The 13,777-nt window shown below is 39.3% G+C and overlaps 1 protein-coding gene across 9 annotated transcripts in view; it reads right to left on the bottom strand.

Moving 5' to 3' along the window:
- map7d1a (MAP7 domain containing 1a) overlaps positions 1-11,591 on the bottom strand; it is a 32,689-nt gene extending 21,098 nt beyond the window's left edge. For 4 of the 9 annotated variants that reach the window (XM_067510582.1, XM_067510590.1, XM_067510586.1 and 1 more), the window contains exon 1: positions 11,215-11,590. In XM_067510582.1, coding sequence (XP_067366683.1) covers positions 11,215-11,284 — 70 coding nt within the window. In that variant the 5' untranslated portion in view covers positions 11,285-11,590. Of the gene's footprint in view, positions 1-2,996; positions 3,084-11,214 lie in introns of those variants that run through there. The other 5 variants (XM_067510585.1, XM_067510589.1, XM_067510588.1 and 2 more) reach the window with 3 other exon arrangements.
- Positions 11,592-13,777: the final 2,186 nt, after the last annotated feature.

The raw sequence follows: 13,777 nt of genomic DNA, 5'->3' as shown, positions 1-13,777 counted from the left end.
ATGCAACTTTAAAGACAACTGATTATGACTTTGTATAGAATATGCAACTGAATGCTTCTCAAGCCATGACAACTAAGAAGGCCATATAGTTTGTTCCCCATACAAACTAACACTATGTCAGTAAAATTGAGATATTATAAAATCCTTGAGAGGTACAGACACTTAGTATTTAGTTAAATATCAGGCCTTATAGCAAAAAAGGCCTGAGTCCTTCTTGGCATAGAAAAAGGCTAAGTCATCTGTTTGGGAAATGGAGACAGTTACTTATAACCCCAAGTTGGACAAAGTCTGATTGGGCAGAGAGAGATTCTAGCAGTATAAATCTATGAAAGACTTCAGCTGGGAGACAAGACATTGTGTTTCTTTTGTCAAAGCATGCCACTATTAAATAAGCACTCCTCAGGCAGCACTGTGCTCTGACTGAGAGGGGTCCGTTGTCGTGGTCTCAGCATGGCAACGGGACAGCAGCCAAACACAGCCAAATGACAGTGAGAGGAGAAAGGAAGAAAGCGTAACGGTAGTGAGATGAAGTGAAAGTAGAGGAAGAATACTCCTCTATTCTCACCTTGTTGTGAGTTTCCTGTGGAATTTTAGGACAGAGCGAAACTTATTTTTATTACTTATTATATTGCTGTTAACAACCATATGACTACAACATTTTTACATTATACCAATATGACTACTCAGTAGAATTTATGAATTATATCTGCTTTGTCTCTGAATGTATCATCCTATGCCTTTTTCTCATAGACCCCTAGGGGCAAATATCATAGGTTGGGTACCAAAGGCGATCGCAGTAAGTGTAGCACTGACAGACAGGTACTGTGTTGCCTCATGCTCTGGAAGCACTTTAACATACACCTGGGAACTGGAGCTACTAAGAATTGTCTGGATGACTGGATTTTGGGTGACTTCTCATACAATCACTGTGATGTATACTGTCAAAGAAAGAGAGACTGTAAATGTAATGTACTCTGGTATGTATGTGGGCCTGACAATGAATACCAATGAAACCTGAAGCTCTCAGGAGAAGAAATGGGATGGAGCTGAGGCAGGACTGCTGCTGTGTAGCCAGGGAGTGAAACAAGGGCTGATTGATGCAGCACTCAACTGTCTGGGCTACCAGATAACTGGAGGAACAGAGTGTACAATAGACAACCTAGAGGGGTATAAAATATAAGACAAGTATTGTACTACTATACTATGACACTAACTAACCAATAATGAAAATAACTGTTAATCAGCTAAGCTGAATCACTCAAATTCAGAAACCTTTTGCCTGTCCTAGCGTGACACAGTGATGTGTAGTGTATTTAGAAACCTATCTACAGAATGACCAGTGACCCCTTACAGCAAACAAGATTGGGACACACATGAGGTGCTTTGAAGAGAATTTTCAAAGTAATAATTGCCAAAACTTGCAATGACAACATTTTTCCAGCATATAAAGAGATAGAGAGGTAGACATTCAGAAAGTTTTCAGACCCTGTTCGTGTTTTTAAATTTTTTTGGCTTCTGTCTAGCCATAAGGCTCAGATTGGTGTAGTGCTGCAGTGATGGTTGTCCTGCTGGAACTCTTTCCCATCTTTGCAAAGGATCTCTGGAGCTCAGTCAAAGTGATCATCTGTGTTCTTGGTCACCTGTCTTAGTAAGACCCTTCTTCCCCAAGTGCTCAGTTTGGCCTGATCACCAGCTCCTGAAAAGGTTCTAGTTGTGCCAAACATCTTCCATTTCAGAATTGTTGAGGCCCTTGATGCACACTACGCTCTTGGGAGCCTGCAGTGCAGCAAAATTTTTTGTAGCCTTCCACAGATCTATGCCTTGTAATAATCCTGTCACTGAGCTCTACAGGCAGTTCCTTTGACCTCATGGATTTTGCTCCGTTAGTAGTGTGCATTGTCAGCTGTGTGGCCTTCTAAAGAGAGGTGTGTGCCTTTCCAAATCATATCCAATGAATTTAATTGACCAGAGGTGGATACCAGCCAAGGTATAGAAACATTTTAGCAACGATCAAGAGAAATGGGAGGCACGGGAGCTAAATTTCAAGTATTGCTGCACACATTCTAAAAAACAAAACAAACAGGTCAATAAGCTTCATAATAAAAGCAATTTGTCCTACATAATTTTTCCAAAGGAAAGATTAAAATGAAGATGAAGGACGGGTGATCAACTCAAAAGTTCACTGACTAAATGTAAAGATTTGTGTTTGGTCCATCCTCCCCCTAGGGGTTTGTTGTTGGCATGGATCTTTTCCATATTATAATCGTTCAGATAGATAGATGGATAGATAGATAGAATACTATTAACAGTATGAGCATAATGTCTTACCAACATGGTGATGTAAAGTAAATTGTTCATTAGAGCATCTTAATGTAATGCGGTTCTGCCATTGTGGCTTTGTTTAACCCTCCTATTAAGTATTAAATGGGCACTATGAAATCCTGCGAAATGGGTCAGAGTTGGGGCATGCAGTGCACTAATAACCGCTTGGACATCACACCATGATCCTGCACCAGCCAATTGGTCCCTTCATGTCCTCTTATGGGATTGTCTAGCTGCAAATCTTTCATATGCAAAAGTAAAATAATTGAATAAGATATCTGTTAAAGTCAGACGAACTGTTAAAGGAACCCCATGCAGGGGTAGGTGTATGCATGCATGCATAAGCACAGTGTGGGAGCAGAATGGCAGGTTGGGAATCAGCAGGTAATTAGCAAAGACTCCATGCCATTTCCCAGTATGACAGACTACACAAAATATGTACAACTTCAAATGATAGTTTGGAAAAATGTAGCACAATCTCTGAAAGGCTTATTGTACATTTACTCACAGTACAATTACAAACGAGTTTTATTTTACAGTTTGGCTGGCACTGCTGTTAGTAAAGAGCCAAGTTAAAACTGGGACAACTGGTAATACTGCCACACATAATGTGATTTAGCAGAAATCCTATTTCACAGTGTAATATTTTGATAGAGCAGGTTATAAATACTCACACTACAAAGCTTGCTTCTTCATGTAGTGCTGCCCCAGTGCCATTAATTAGACCGTCATCTCCAGAACTGCAGAGCATAGGAGCCCTTCCAGTTTTGTTTCTGTATGTCAAGATCAATAGTGTGGAGTGTGGATATTTAGTTGTAAAACCTAAGCATTTTTAAATAAACGTATCTAAAGCAAAAGGAGAGGTAAGAGGGGATTTGTCCATGGAAAAGTATATGCAGACATTATAAAAGTTTTTTGATTTCCACACAGCTATCCAGGCTTTAAGATGTAACACAGAGCTACACTAACTAACCACAACCTTCAGACAACATAGCAAGTTGTTATTTCTCTACTAGTTTATCTACCTATATGGGTCCTGTATATCAGGGTAAGAAAAGCATTTTTCCTCTTCATCAGGTCAAAACACATGACTCACTGTATGACAGCATCGGCAAACTATGACAGCATATTGTTATGACACCGTTTGTTCATTAACAGCTTAAGGAAAGATACTTTTGGTTGAGACGAGCTGTAAGAAGCAAGAGGAAAAACAAGCAGATATTCCCAATTTGAAGAAAATACATAGAAATCATGGTCGGCTTTAAAATGTTCTTGATGACATGTTAAAGGTTAGTCATAATGAACACACTTTACAACTGCTGCTCTTCTTTAATGCAACACACAGTGTGGCAAATATCTTGCCAACATACTGTACAGAGTAAAAAAATATAGGGCAAGACATGGAATATTTATGAAACCAAGAGCTGTACTTATAAATGCAGCTCTTTCTATCTCACAGATAAGAAAAGGAGCTACCACACTGTCAGACCAGCAAAAGAACTTTAACTTTTATATTTCAGTAATACACAATAGATATGCAATGTAAATACACATAATCTATTACAAAAAACATGTTAAACTGGGTGTAAATGCAGGACAGTCTCCTGCATTTACACCCTAAAAAATTTAAAAGAGGCAAACAGGAGGAAAGGAAGCAGTATTGAGACTCACAAAATCAAATGAGTCAAAAGGGGAGAAAAGACAGCAAACAAAAAAAGAGGAACTCTGGAAACACAGAAAATGGATCTGCATATCATTTGGGATGGGCCAGGAACTAGTGCACTACCTCATCGCTTACCCCCTAACCTGTCAACCCTTCACCCCGTTTTGTCCCTCTAGCACCAAATAGGGTGATGTAAGCGGACAAGGGGGGGGGGGGGCAGACACAGGAAGCACAGTGTAAACAACAAGCACTGGCTTCACGCCAGACCGGGCCCTGCATGTGTGTGTTTAGAGCCCAAGTTTTCATTGGATGTGCTTAGCATTAAGGAGTACTTTTTTTTTTTTTTAAATGGGAACTGTGAAAAACTTTAAATAATAAGTATATATGTGACTGCACTTAAATGCTACCGGGATTGTTTTTACTATTTACTTGCTCTTAGTGATGTTTAATATGCACACTTTGGTCTCCAAAATGTGAATACAGTAGCACTTCAAATAATGTTTGACATTGTTGCTTGAAAACAACTGATTATAAAATAAGTTTTGATTTGTTACCTTTTCAAATCCCACTTTTTCAGCCCTAGACTAAAGTACAGAATAAAGAATGATTAAAATGAATCAGGTTACAGCTGATGCCTGCCTATAAATACAAAAGTGGTTCTGCATATCAATCAAGTGCAGTAAAAAAAAAAAAAATCAAAAGACAGGATTCCTTCATGACATGCCCATGAGCCAGTGAATACTGATGTCTCTGCCTTTGACTGCAACAGCTTTTATCCCATCACCTGGCCTAGGCCTAGGACAATGCCTAGCATTTAGTTGCTGCTCTTTACTGTTCTCTCCTGCACCTGTGTACGTACCCAAGCCACTTCACTGGTGAAAGACTCTGCTTATCTAAACTAGCAGCAGCTCCATTGGGACCTTGCATCTGCTGCCACTGCAGCAGCAGATGCAAGGTCCAACATAACGGAGTGCTTCAACACAAATGGATAAGTACCCCAAATAGTGGTGGCAAACAAGTGTCAAAAACTGCCAAACTCAAGATTTTCTTAATGAGAAAAAAGGAAAGGTTACATTTTTGGACAGTACTGGCTTTCATTCATAACCAGAAGCTGTATATATTGGCATGCCAGCTAGTTGCTCCAGGCAACCGGCTGCATGTCCCTTTTGGGGGTTGGCAAGTGATCTCATCCTTAGGGACCTCATTTATCTCTTCCCAGGTCCTGCGTCCCATTCAAGGAACTTTTTAAGTCAGAACATTCATACTAGTTTTTAAAGTGTTTGATTTTATGTAATTTAGCTTCTGGTGTAAGTTAAAAATTAAAAAAAAAATTATACCAACTTTATTTTGAAAATAAAGATAGTGCTCCACTAAGCCTTCAAGGCCACAATGGTTAAGAATTCGAACTAATATTCCTATTGATTGGTAAATTGTTTGGGTGGAAGGTAAAGTCGCTACAGCATGACTAGCAGGAAACTCATGCCTGTCAATAAAACGTAATGTGAATAAAAATATTCATATTAGGTTTGAAATAGATGCACTACAGAGGTGTGTTGTTAGCCAGATAATCACTAAACCATGGCCAACTGTTCATTAATGCCACTACAAAGACCTCAGTCATTTGTAATCCCTTATGACTTTTTCAGAGTCTTGGGTAACTTTCCATTTTTCATTTATACATTTGGTGAAAACAGAGTGGAGAGTATGGAGTGATCTCTCTGTACTAAGGAAGCATCTCACTAATCAATCAGTAAATATGTATAGTTAATACAGCTGGTGAGATATTGCTGACAATTGGAAAGAGTTGTGACTGTGTGTGTTCTTGTCTGAGAAGACTTACAGTCAGAGTTTGTCATCTTGTTCAAATATGGTTATTTTTGTAAACATTAGCTAAAGCAAAAGTTAAGCAGCAAGCTGTAATCTTCAGTGTTTAACATACAATTACAACCAACAGTTATCATTAACTGGATTTTTGTCTCCCCACTCTAAAACCAAGAACCTCACTGCTGCCAACACGGTCCAATCATAGATTTGATAAACACAGGTAACCAAGAATAGCCAAATGTCCAATCCCCTCTACTATCCTAGTGAAAAGGTTTAACTGTCCCTAAAAAAATATAGGTTCCAAAAGAAGGGTTGCATCTGGCATACAGTACACCTGCCAAGGGTTTTTAGGGATATCATGATGTATTTACAGTAGAAGAAGCACGTCCTTAAACTGAACCAGGTCTAATATTAGCAAATAGGTCTGGTGACTGGAACTTTCAAACAACCACAGAGCAGAGAACAGTCTCGTCTGGGATATTTTCAGATTTGATGGAGAAGGTAGGAGCAAGCAGCACTGTGCAAAATAAGACTTCCCTCCCTTTGTCTTTCTTCTAGTGCACTAGCAAAGAAAAGCAGTACAAACTAATAATACATTTGGGCTGCAGCATTGCAGCATCAGCCTTCATAATGTGTGTCAAAGTCAAGACTGAAGACAGAAAGGACATTTAGAAGGAAACTTAGGACTAACCTGACTTGTTTCTTTTGTCTTATACCGGATTTTGTATGTGATGGTTTTAGAGAACTTGGAATTGTATTCGAGTTTGGCAAATAAACTTGCCTGATTTTTACTTGGTCCAGTAATTTCAAAAACCTTTGCTTTGCCCTTCTGTTTTCTCTGTTTACAGTAGAATCCTATTTATCATCAGGAAATTCTATTTTTTTTTTTTGGTGAATAATTATTTTAACGCTATTTTACAGTTTGGACTGGCTGCAAATGAATTATGTTGGCCTTCAACAAATTATCTTCCTCTATGCTGCAACATACATTTTTTAGCACACCTACTAATTACCAACCAAACAATATCAGCTCATCTAGCAGCTTTGTAGTCTTTTAACTCAAAGTAATCACAGCTGGTCTTTGACATGTCATAGCTCTCAGGATGCTCAACTATATTTTATATGAAAAGGGTCTTGTTACAAGCAAAAGACCAAAGTAGCTCTAGAGGTGGATACATCATAAAGCCATATTTTCCAAAGCCCAGTTCTGGGTTAAATGAGATATGCGTTTGGCTCAGATCGTTTACTACAACTTTAGACCCACAGATTTTTGAATGAGGTGTGAATGAAATCAGACTAAAGAAACTACGCAAAGTCAGTGAATTACTACAGTCTATATCTTGATGGGGATATAATAGATTTATGATTTAACTATCAAAAAAGGCAAAGGCAAATTATATATTAACTGAGAATGTCCAAAAGGTCACAGTGGTACTTGACCTTCCAAGGGAATTAAAAAGAAACAGGTTAAATGATCATGGGTAGGCATATTCAAGTCTAATCCTAACATAGTCCATGTTTTTACATTAAACACTGCATTTGTCAAGATGTCAAAATTCAATAACTTTACATAAAACAATCTCAATTAGTTGTGTCTTTTAACTGATCTTTACAGCAAACATGTAATGAACTGCTTTCAGTAGCAGTATTCTAAATTTCCTAGTAGAATACTCAAAACAAAGAATTTGCACATTTTGAGTGCAGATTAATAGCAAGGATTTCTACACAATTAGATTTTCCTGGGTTAGATTTTCACCTCCGTTCCCCTATGAGACCCTTGACAGTCACTCTCTCAGCAGGGTGAACTACACCATCTGGGCGCTGGTGCGAAGAGAGTGGACCAGCACAGATATGATGCCTCCTCTAAATGGGGAGTGGATCTCTGGTAAAAGCAGTTCATCCCTTGTGAAAACACCTCCCCTCTCCTCATTAGCACAAAGGGAATACGACCATACTTAAACTATTAGGTTCACAACACTAGTGTTTGAAAACAATTTTAGCTCCATATACCAAATTATTGGATCTGAATAAAACCATGACTTTGCAGGTTTACAATTTAACTTGCGAATAAACAACCACTCAGTACATCCTTGTTAGGTGAATAGTAAAGAAACTGTAGACCAATCATTGTAAAGCAGTGCTTGTTAAAAATGGGGTGGGGGTTGAAAAGAATTCAATTCCGACACTGTTCAAACTAGTATGACGTGAACACTCTTAAAGCTGTAACTCAACTGTCTAACACTGGTTAGGGTTTTAAATCCAGCCTTACAGACTACATAGGAGCCAAAACAGCTGAGAATGTGTCACAGTCTAAAAACTGCTCTGTTGTTTCAAAAGCAGACCTCAACACCACAGTGCTGGCGTGACTTCAGTCAGGTCTTTGTGACTCAGATGTTTCTGTTCATTTCTCGTCTCCTAAATCCTGTAGGAACAGGGCTCAGCCTTCTAAAACAAAACTAGCTGAATGTGGACTTTGAACATATCTGAACACGTGAACACTGGGAAGCCCCCAGACTCTTTCATGAACATAAGTTTAGAGGAATAATCAATTATTCTACACACCAAAAGAAAAAACGTGTCTTATGAAAGACGATGTGGTGTAGTGTAATAATTTGCAGTTTGCTACTCTAATCCTTTTAACCACACAAGCAGTTTGTGATTTTATCTGAAAGAGGGCGAGGATTAATACGCCAGAAAACAAACAACTGACTGTCAAAATGATCTCTGTTTATGGTCATATATACACATTTTTTTTTTTATGCAGGATAAAACCCACACATAGGTTGGTCTCTTTTGTCTGCACCTCCAGTAATACATTGGACACAAATATAATTTAACAACAGCATAGGCTAGGTAGGGTTGTGCCATGCTAGTCTTTCTCTGGTATGGATTTTCAATTTCACTGCACTTCAAATGTCCAGCCCACAAGACAGCAAGACAAAATGCTGGCATAACCAAGAATACTGGGAGTACCGTGAGAGCCACTAGAAACTGTAGTTGAAACTTGTAGACACAAAGATAATTGGCCAATAAAACTGATTGTAATGTTGGTTGACATATGCAGTAATATCTATAGAGTTGAAGTAGCATGCAATATTACTGCACTCTCAAAAATACAACCATGGAGGTAAATAACTATGCTCATATTCACAAATATACAATCCTATTTTTGTGTTATTCTACGTTGCTGACAGTTAACCGTAGAAGCTCTCCTGTATTTATCAGGATACATTATTAGGCAGTGAATCTTGGCGGGCCAATCGCGTCCTGCTCATTTACAAAGACACTAAAGCAGCTGTCACCTCAAATGGGACACATATGCACATATTCCCCAATTACATAAAATCTCCTGCAGCTGAAGATGTGTAGTCAACTGATCCTGTTCACTACAGGCTTGACAGCCAAACGCGTGGATTCTCCCATATCACTGAACAGACAAGGACTACACATGATCTGTCTCCTAGTCTGCAAAGTGAAGCAGCTTGTGTTTTTTAGTTAAAACCTAATATCATGATGCTAGAAAAAGCTAATCATAAAGGAAAATAAACATTTCTATTCATCTTTGCTGGTCATAGCTTAGCTGTACAGAGATTAAAAATGAATGAGAAAATACTGTACTGTCAGGGACTGTGAGAGCAGAGACTGCAGAGAGTGAAACTCTGCATAAGTTAAAGAGGGATTAGGAGATCTAAAACAAATTCCAGACAGCAGACCTTCAAAATGCTAGGCCTGGGCTCTCCACAGTTCCCCGGCAAGAACATCTGGTTCACAACCGAGACAGATCAAGTGAGCTTTCTTTAGTGCCTATATATTTCAACAACAGAATGAGACAGTTGCCTTGCTGTGCCCAGGTGGGATGTTCACTGATTGCAACACACAGTAGTGAGCTGATGCAGCAGTTTTGTCACAGTTATGGTAATCACTGTGCTCCCCCTGTCTATTCATAACACAGTTTCACCATAAAAGTAAAACCCTTCTAAAGAACAACATTGCGATTTTAAATGAGATTGAGAACGTCATCCATATCTGATACACCTGTGCAGGTGTGACAAACACACGCTCACAGAGTAAAAGACCATAACATACCAGAGCAAGCTGGAAAAACAACTTTGGATCACCATCTGGAAGCATGAAAAGTAAAACAGTCAGGCTGACACAGTGTGCATCACACTTGTATGTCTTAGCTTTTGCCTATGATGACATCCATATCCATTTTTATTGTTATAAATACAAAATGTAAACCATGGCTGTTTAAAGACACAACAATGTACCATACAGTCAAGATTCCCACAATCAGGGTGGAGCACAATTCCCCTCCTGCCTGATGCAAAGCCAAAACAATCTGAACTCCCTCCATGAAGCCCCCCCATGTCAGCAGGAAGGAAGTTTTGTGTTGTTAGAAGGAGGAGGTCACATTGTGAGTCCCCTTTTATTTTCAGAAGCAGGCAACATGTCAGTATACAAAACTCTAGCATGGAGATTCAACCATTATACCAAATCTGGAGGCCAACTTCCTACTGGCAGCTTTCCAAAGTGGGTATTTCATGCTGTCTCAAAGTGAGACATTTGTTATGCCTGAGTAAGAATGACACGGGCCTTGAACTGCATGATCACTGGATGACACTCACTTTAAATTGCACATATAAATCTGTAAGCTGGATCTGGCCAGACTGTGAGGCAGATTCCTTTGCCTGCACTTTGGCCCTGAGCTGATCTCATTAAAGATTTTCTTGATTTCAGGACTTTATTGGTGCATCTCTGCACCAGTGGAAAATGAGCATGACTTGCACCTGTGCACCAACAACTATTACCTCTATTCGGAAAGCCTCCTCTCTTCGAGCAGCAGCAAAGAATGGATAGGAACAGGACGCCAGACTGCTTAAGCCTGCATCATGTTAGTAGTGAGCTAAACATAACATAAGGAGGGGGATGGGATGGGACTGGTGAGATTACCTCATCTAGCACAAATTGTGTTATTATCACCCTGATGGCTGAGGTTTGTCCTAAAGAAGAGACGACACACATTTTTAACCCCGAAATGATCTGCACACTGATCAGTCCCCTCTTTTTAATCACACACACACACACAGAGTGTTCAGGTTGTGGACAACAACGCGGCTGTGTTATCTTTATGATGTGTGGACAGTAGCCCATATCCGCACCCCCTAATGGATTATTCATACTTCATCAGTGCATCCTGACGAAGCGCACTGTAGCTTTACCTAAATTGCAACACGGTTTCTTAGTCTCTCACAGGTTGAGACAACTAGAAAGTTGACACTAACGAGACATTTGAAATCCTTGAGAGGTCATCACAACGTGAAAAATCACATGAATGACACAGCATTGGGATTTTAAAGAGAAACGTGTTACTGGAGCCTGGACTACAGTGAATACAGACTTACATGTTGCTCCTTGTGGAGTGTTTTCCTCCATTTCGAAAGCTCTTTTCTTGTTTTCTGTCCTTTTGTTCATTCAAACATGCGAGTTTCGGCTCGTCCTCCCCGGCGCTCCTCTCATTCCTTAGGCACAACGAGAGGGGGGGAGAAACTTGGTCCAGTTGCTCCCGATGTTTTCAACGAACTGGGCAGCAAAACCCTCCTGGAGCCGGGAAAATGGGACAAAAGATCTCAACCCGGCCAGAACCAGGCTGTTCGCGGAGGCACAGGTGGCTGCGGCTGGTCCACAATGAGAGAAGGACTTGGAGGAGACTGAAAGCAGAGGAGGAGCAGCGAGGAACTTTCTCGCTCTCCGACACGCCGCAGCTGAAGTTCCGCTCGTGCGGATGGTCTCTCGCTGGCCTCAGGATGGGACTGTACCATTGTCAACAGGGGGTGCGACCGTTACGTTTGCTATTTTTCGTTAAATAATACATTGTGTGCGGTTATGAAAGCCAAATACTTCGATGGATAAGTTCCAGTGCAACCTTATTCTATTTTTTTGGCACCAATTAGAAAGAAAAATAAATGTCTCTAGGTACACACACAAAAAAAATCACCTCCAACCAGATTGATTCCGCCCTTTCACAAAACCCCAACGCTCACACATGGAGTTCACAGTTCATATTAAACATTCAACTCTGCAAACATTCCTGTATAGCATCTGTATTTTTATTTTTTGTTATTATTTAGGTGAAATATACTGTAAATAGATCCATCAACATGATGGCAAACTAATAAACAAATAGTTCTAACCTGAAATTGCTTTAAGATTGCAGTGAACAAAACTATGCACGCATCACGTTTTCAAATGTTTTTGTTGAGAAAACAACATAAGACATTTTATTTGTTTTGCGGAATTAATATGCATTGTTAAAAATTTAATTCAATCTAAGTTTATCTAGTTAAGAACTGCAGCTCTGCCACCTTAAACTAGGGGGGTAATAAGAGAGGTTCCAAAAAGTAAGTTTACACACTTAATATTGCAACCTCCCAAAATATTTTTACTCAGTTTGTTGGTGTTCAGGCTCTTCAGCAGGCAAGACAGTTCTGTTTAGTATCAAAAACATTTGCTCCATTGTTCCTGAGACAGTAAAATGGAATGTATAGTTCTCCTGCCTCTTTGTCATGTTTAGCACTCCTTTTATTTGAATTTAACCATAATATGTTTAAATGAAAACTAGACTTTCCTGAGTTTGTTTGCTGTTTTCGATGTGTAATGTAAATGAGGATGTGCTAAACAAGTTAATCTACCCAAAGTAGATCCATATTCACACATACCAGTTTCAAAGTAGTTACCTAAAATCCACCTTTGTTACGTAACAGTTTCAAGAATACCCGAGTGGCCCCTCATCTACCACCTGTGGATCGCAGAGCATCTGCCAAGGTGGGGGCTGGGCCAGGGGCTGATCGGCACGCTTGAGAGGGATCCCCCCATCAAAAGGACCCCAGTAGGACTCTTTTGTGCAGCTGTTGAGTTGTCCAAACCCCCAAGAGCCACCTGTCACTGCAACTGGAAAGTGGGGGATGTTGAAGGAGATGGGGGTTGGGTGTGCTGAAATGTGTGTGTGTGTGTGTGTGTTTGCTGAAATAAAACTAAGAGATTTAACTGTTTAATGTGAATGTCTGAAAGTCTCCTAGTGCTCATAATAACAGTCTTCTCGTTGTCTATGATTAATTCACACAACAACTGCTGATTAAACCAGTTGTAATTCAATCACAGATAAGTGTGGTATCTCACTGGAAAACTCTGTTCCACTAAGGTTTTAAGTAGATCAGGAAATGCCCTTAACTGCTGATGAAACATATTGAAAGACAATGAAAAGCAGTGGTTTCACACCGCAACCAAATCTCTGGAAACTTCTGGAGCATATTAGAATGCACCCGGCTTAATGTATCCATATAAGTAATATATCACCACGTTTGCTTCTAGTAGAAGCAAAACAGATTGATTTACCTTTATGAAGCTCTTTCATGTCATTATCGTACAAAGTCACCTCAACATTTCGAAAAAATTGAATCATATAAGCAAACAATACATGGCAAGAAGAAGGCAAAGTTGTGGCAGATAAGATGACTGCAGCTTGTTAAACAATAATCTAATGTGCAAATATAAAGAATAAATAGTGAAATTTTTAATTTGGGGGCAAAAAAATGCTTTTTTTTATCTCACTGTTTTGGATTTTGCACTATAAATATTAAATAAAAAAATGTAAGAATAAAAATTTTATGTGCTCAGCATCTGTTGTGCTGATTCTTTAGTCCATGTGCTGTTACCCTCCATTCCTTTCACACTTTCATTCTCGTTTCTATACCAAGGATCACAAGCTAACACATATGCACCAGCTAACACCTGTAGGCACACAAAGAATCGGTATAATCGAGAAATGTAAAATTGAAAATATCTACTTGTAACAAAGATTTATTGAGTTAGGTGTGACAAAAGCCATGTAACAGTTTTTACTAATTTAAATGGGTTTTTGCTTTTTTGGATGCTTTATACCTTATCACAAACAAGGTAATCTTCCCT

Source organism: Channa argus, chromosome 7 (genome assembly GCF_033026475.1).
Source record: "Channa argus isolate prfri chromosome 7, Channa argus male v1.0, whole genome shotgun sequence".
NCBI classification, from domain to species: domain Eukaryota; kingdom Metazoa; phylum Chordata; class Actinopteri; order Anabantiformes; family Channidae; genus Channa; species Channa argus.
Note: the sequence above shows the minus strand (reverse complement) of the source record. Positions and strands in the feature narration are given on the sequence as shown.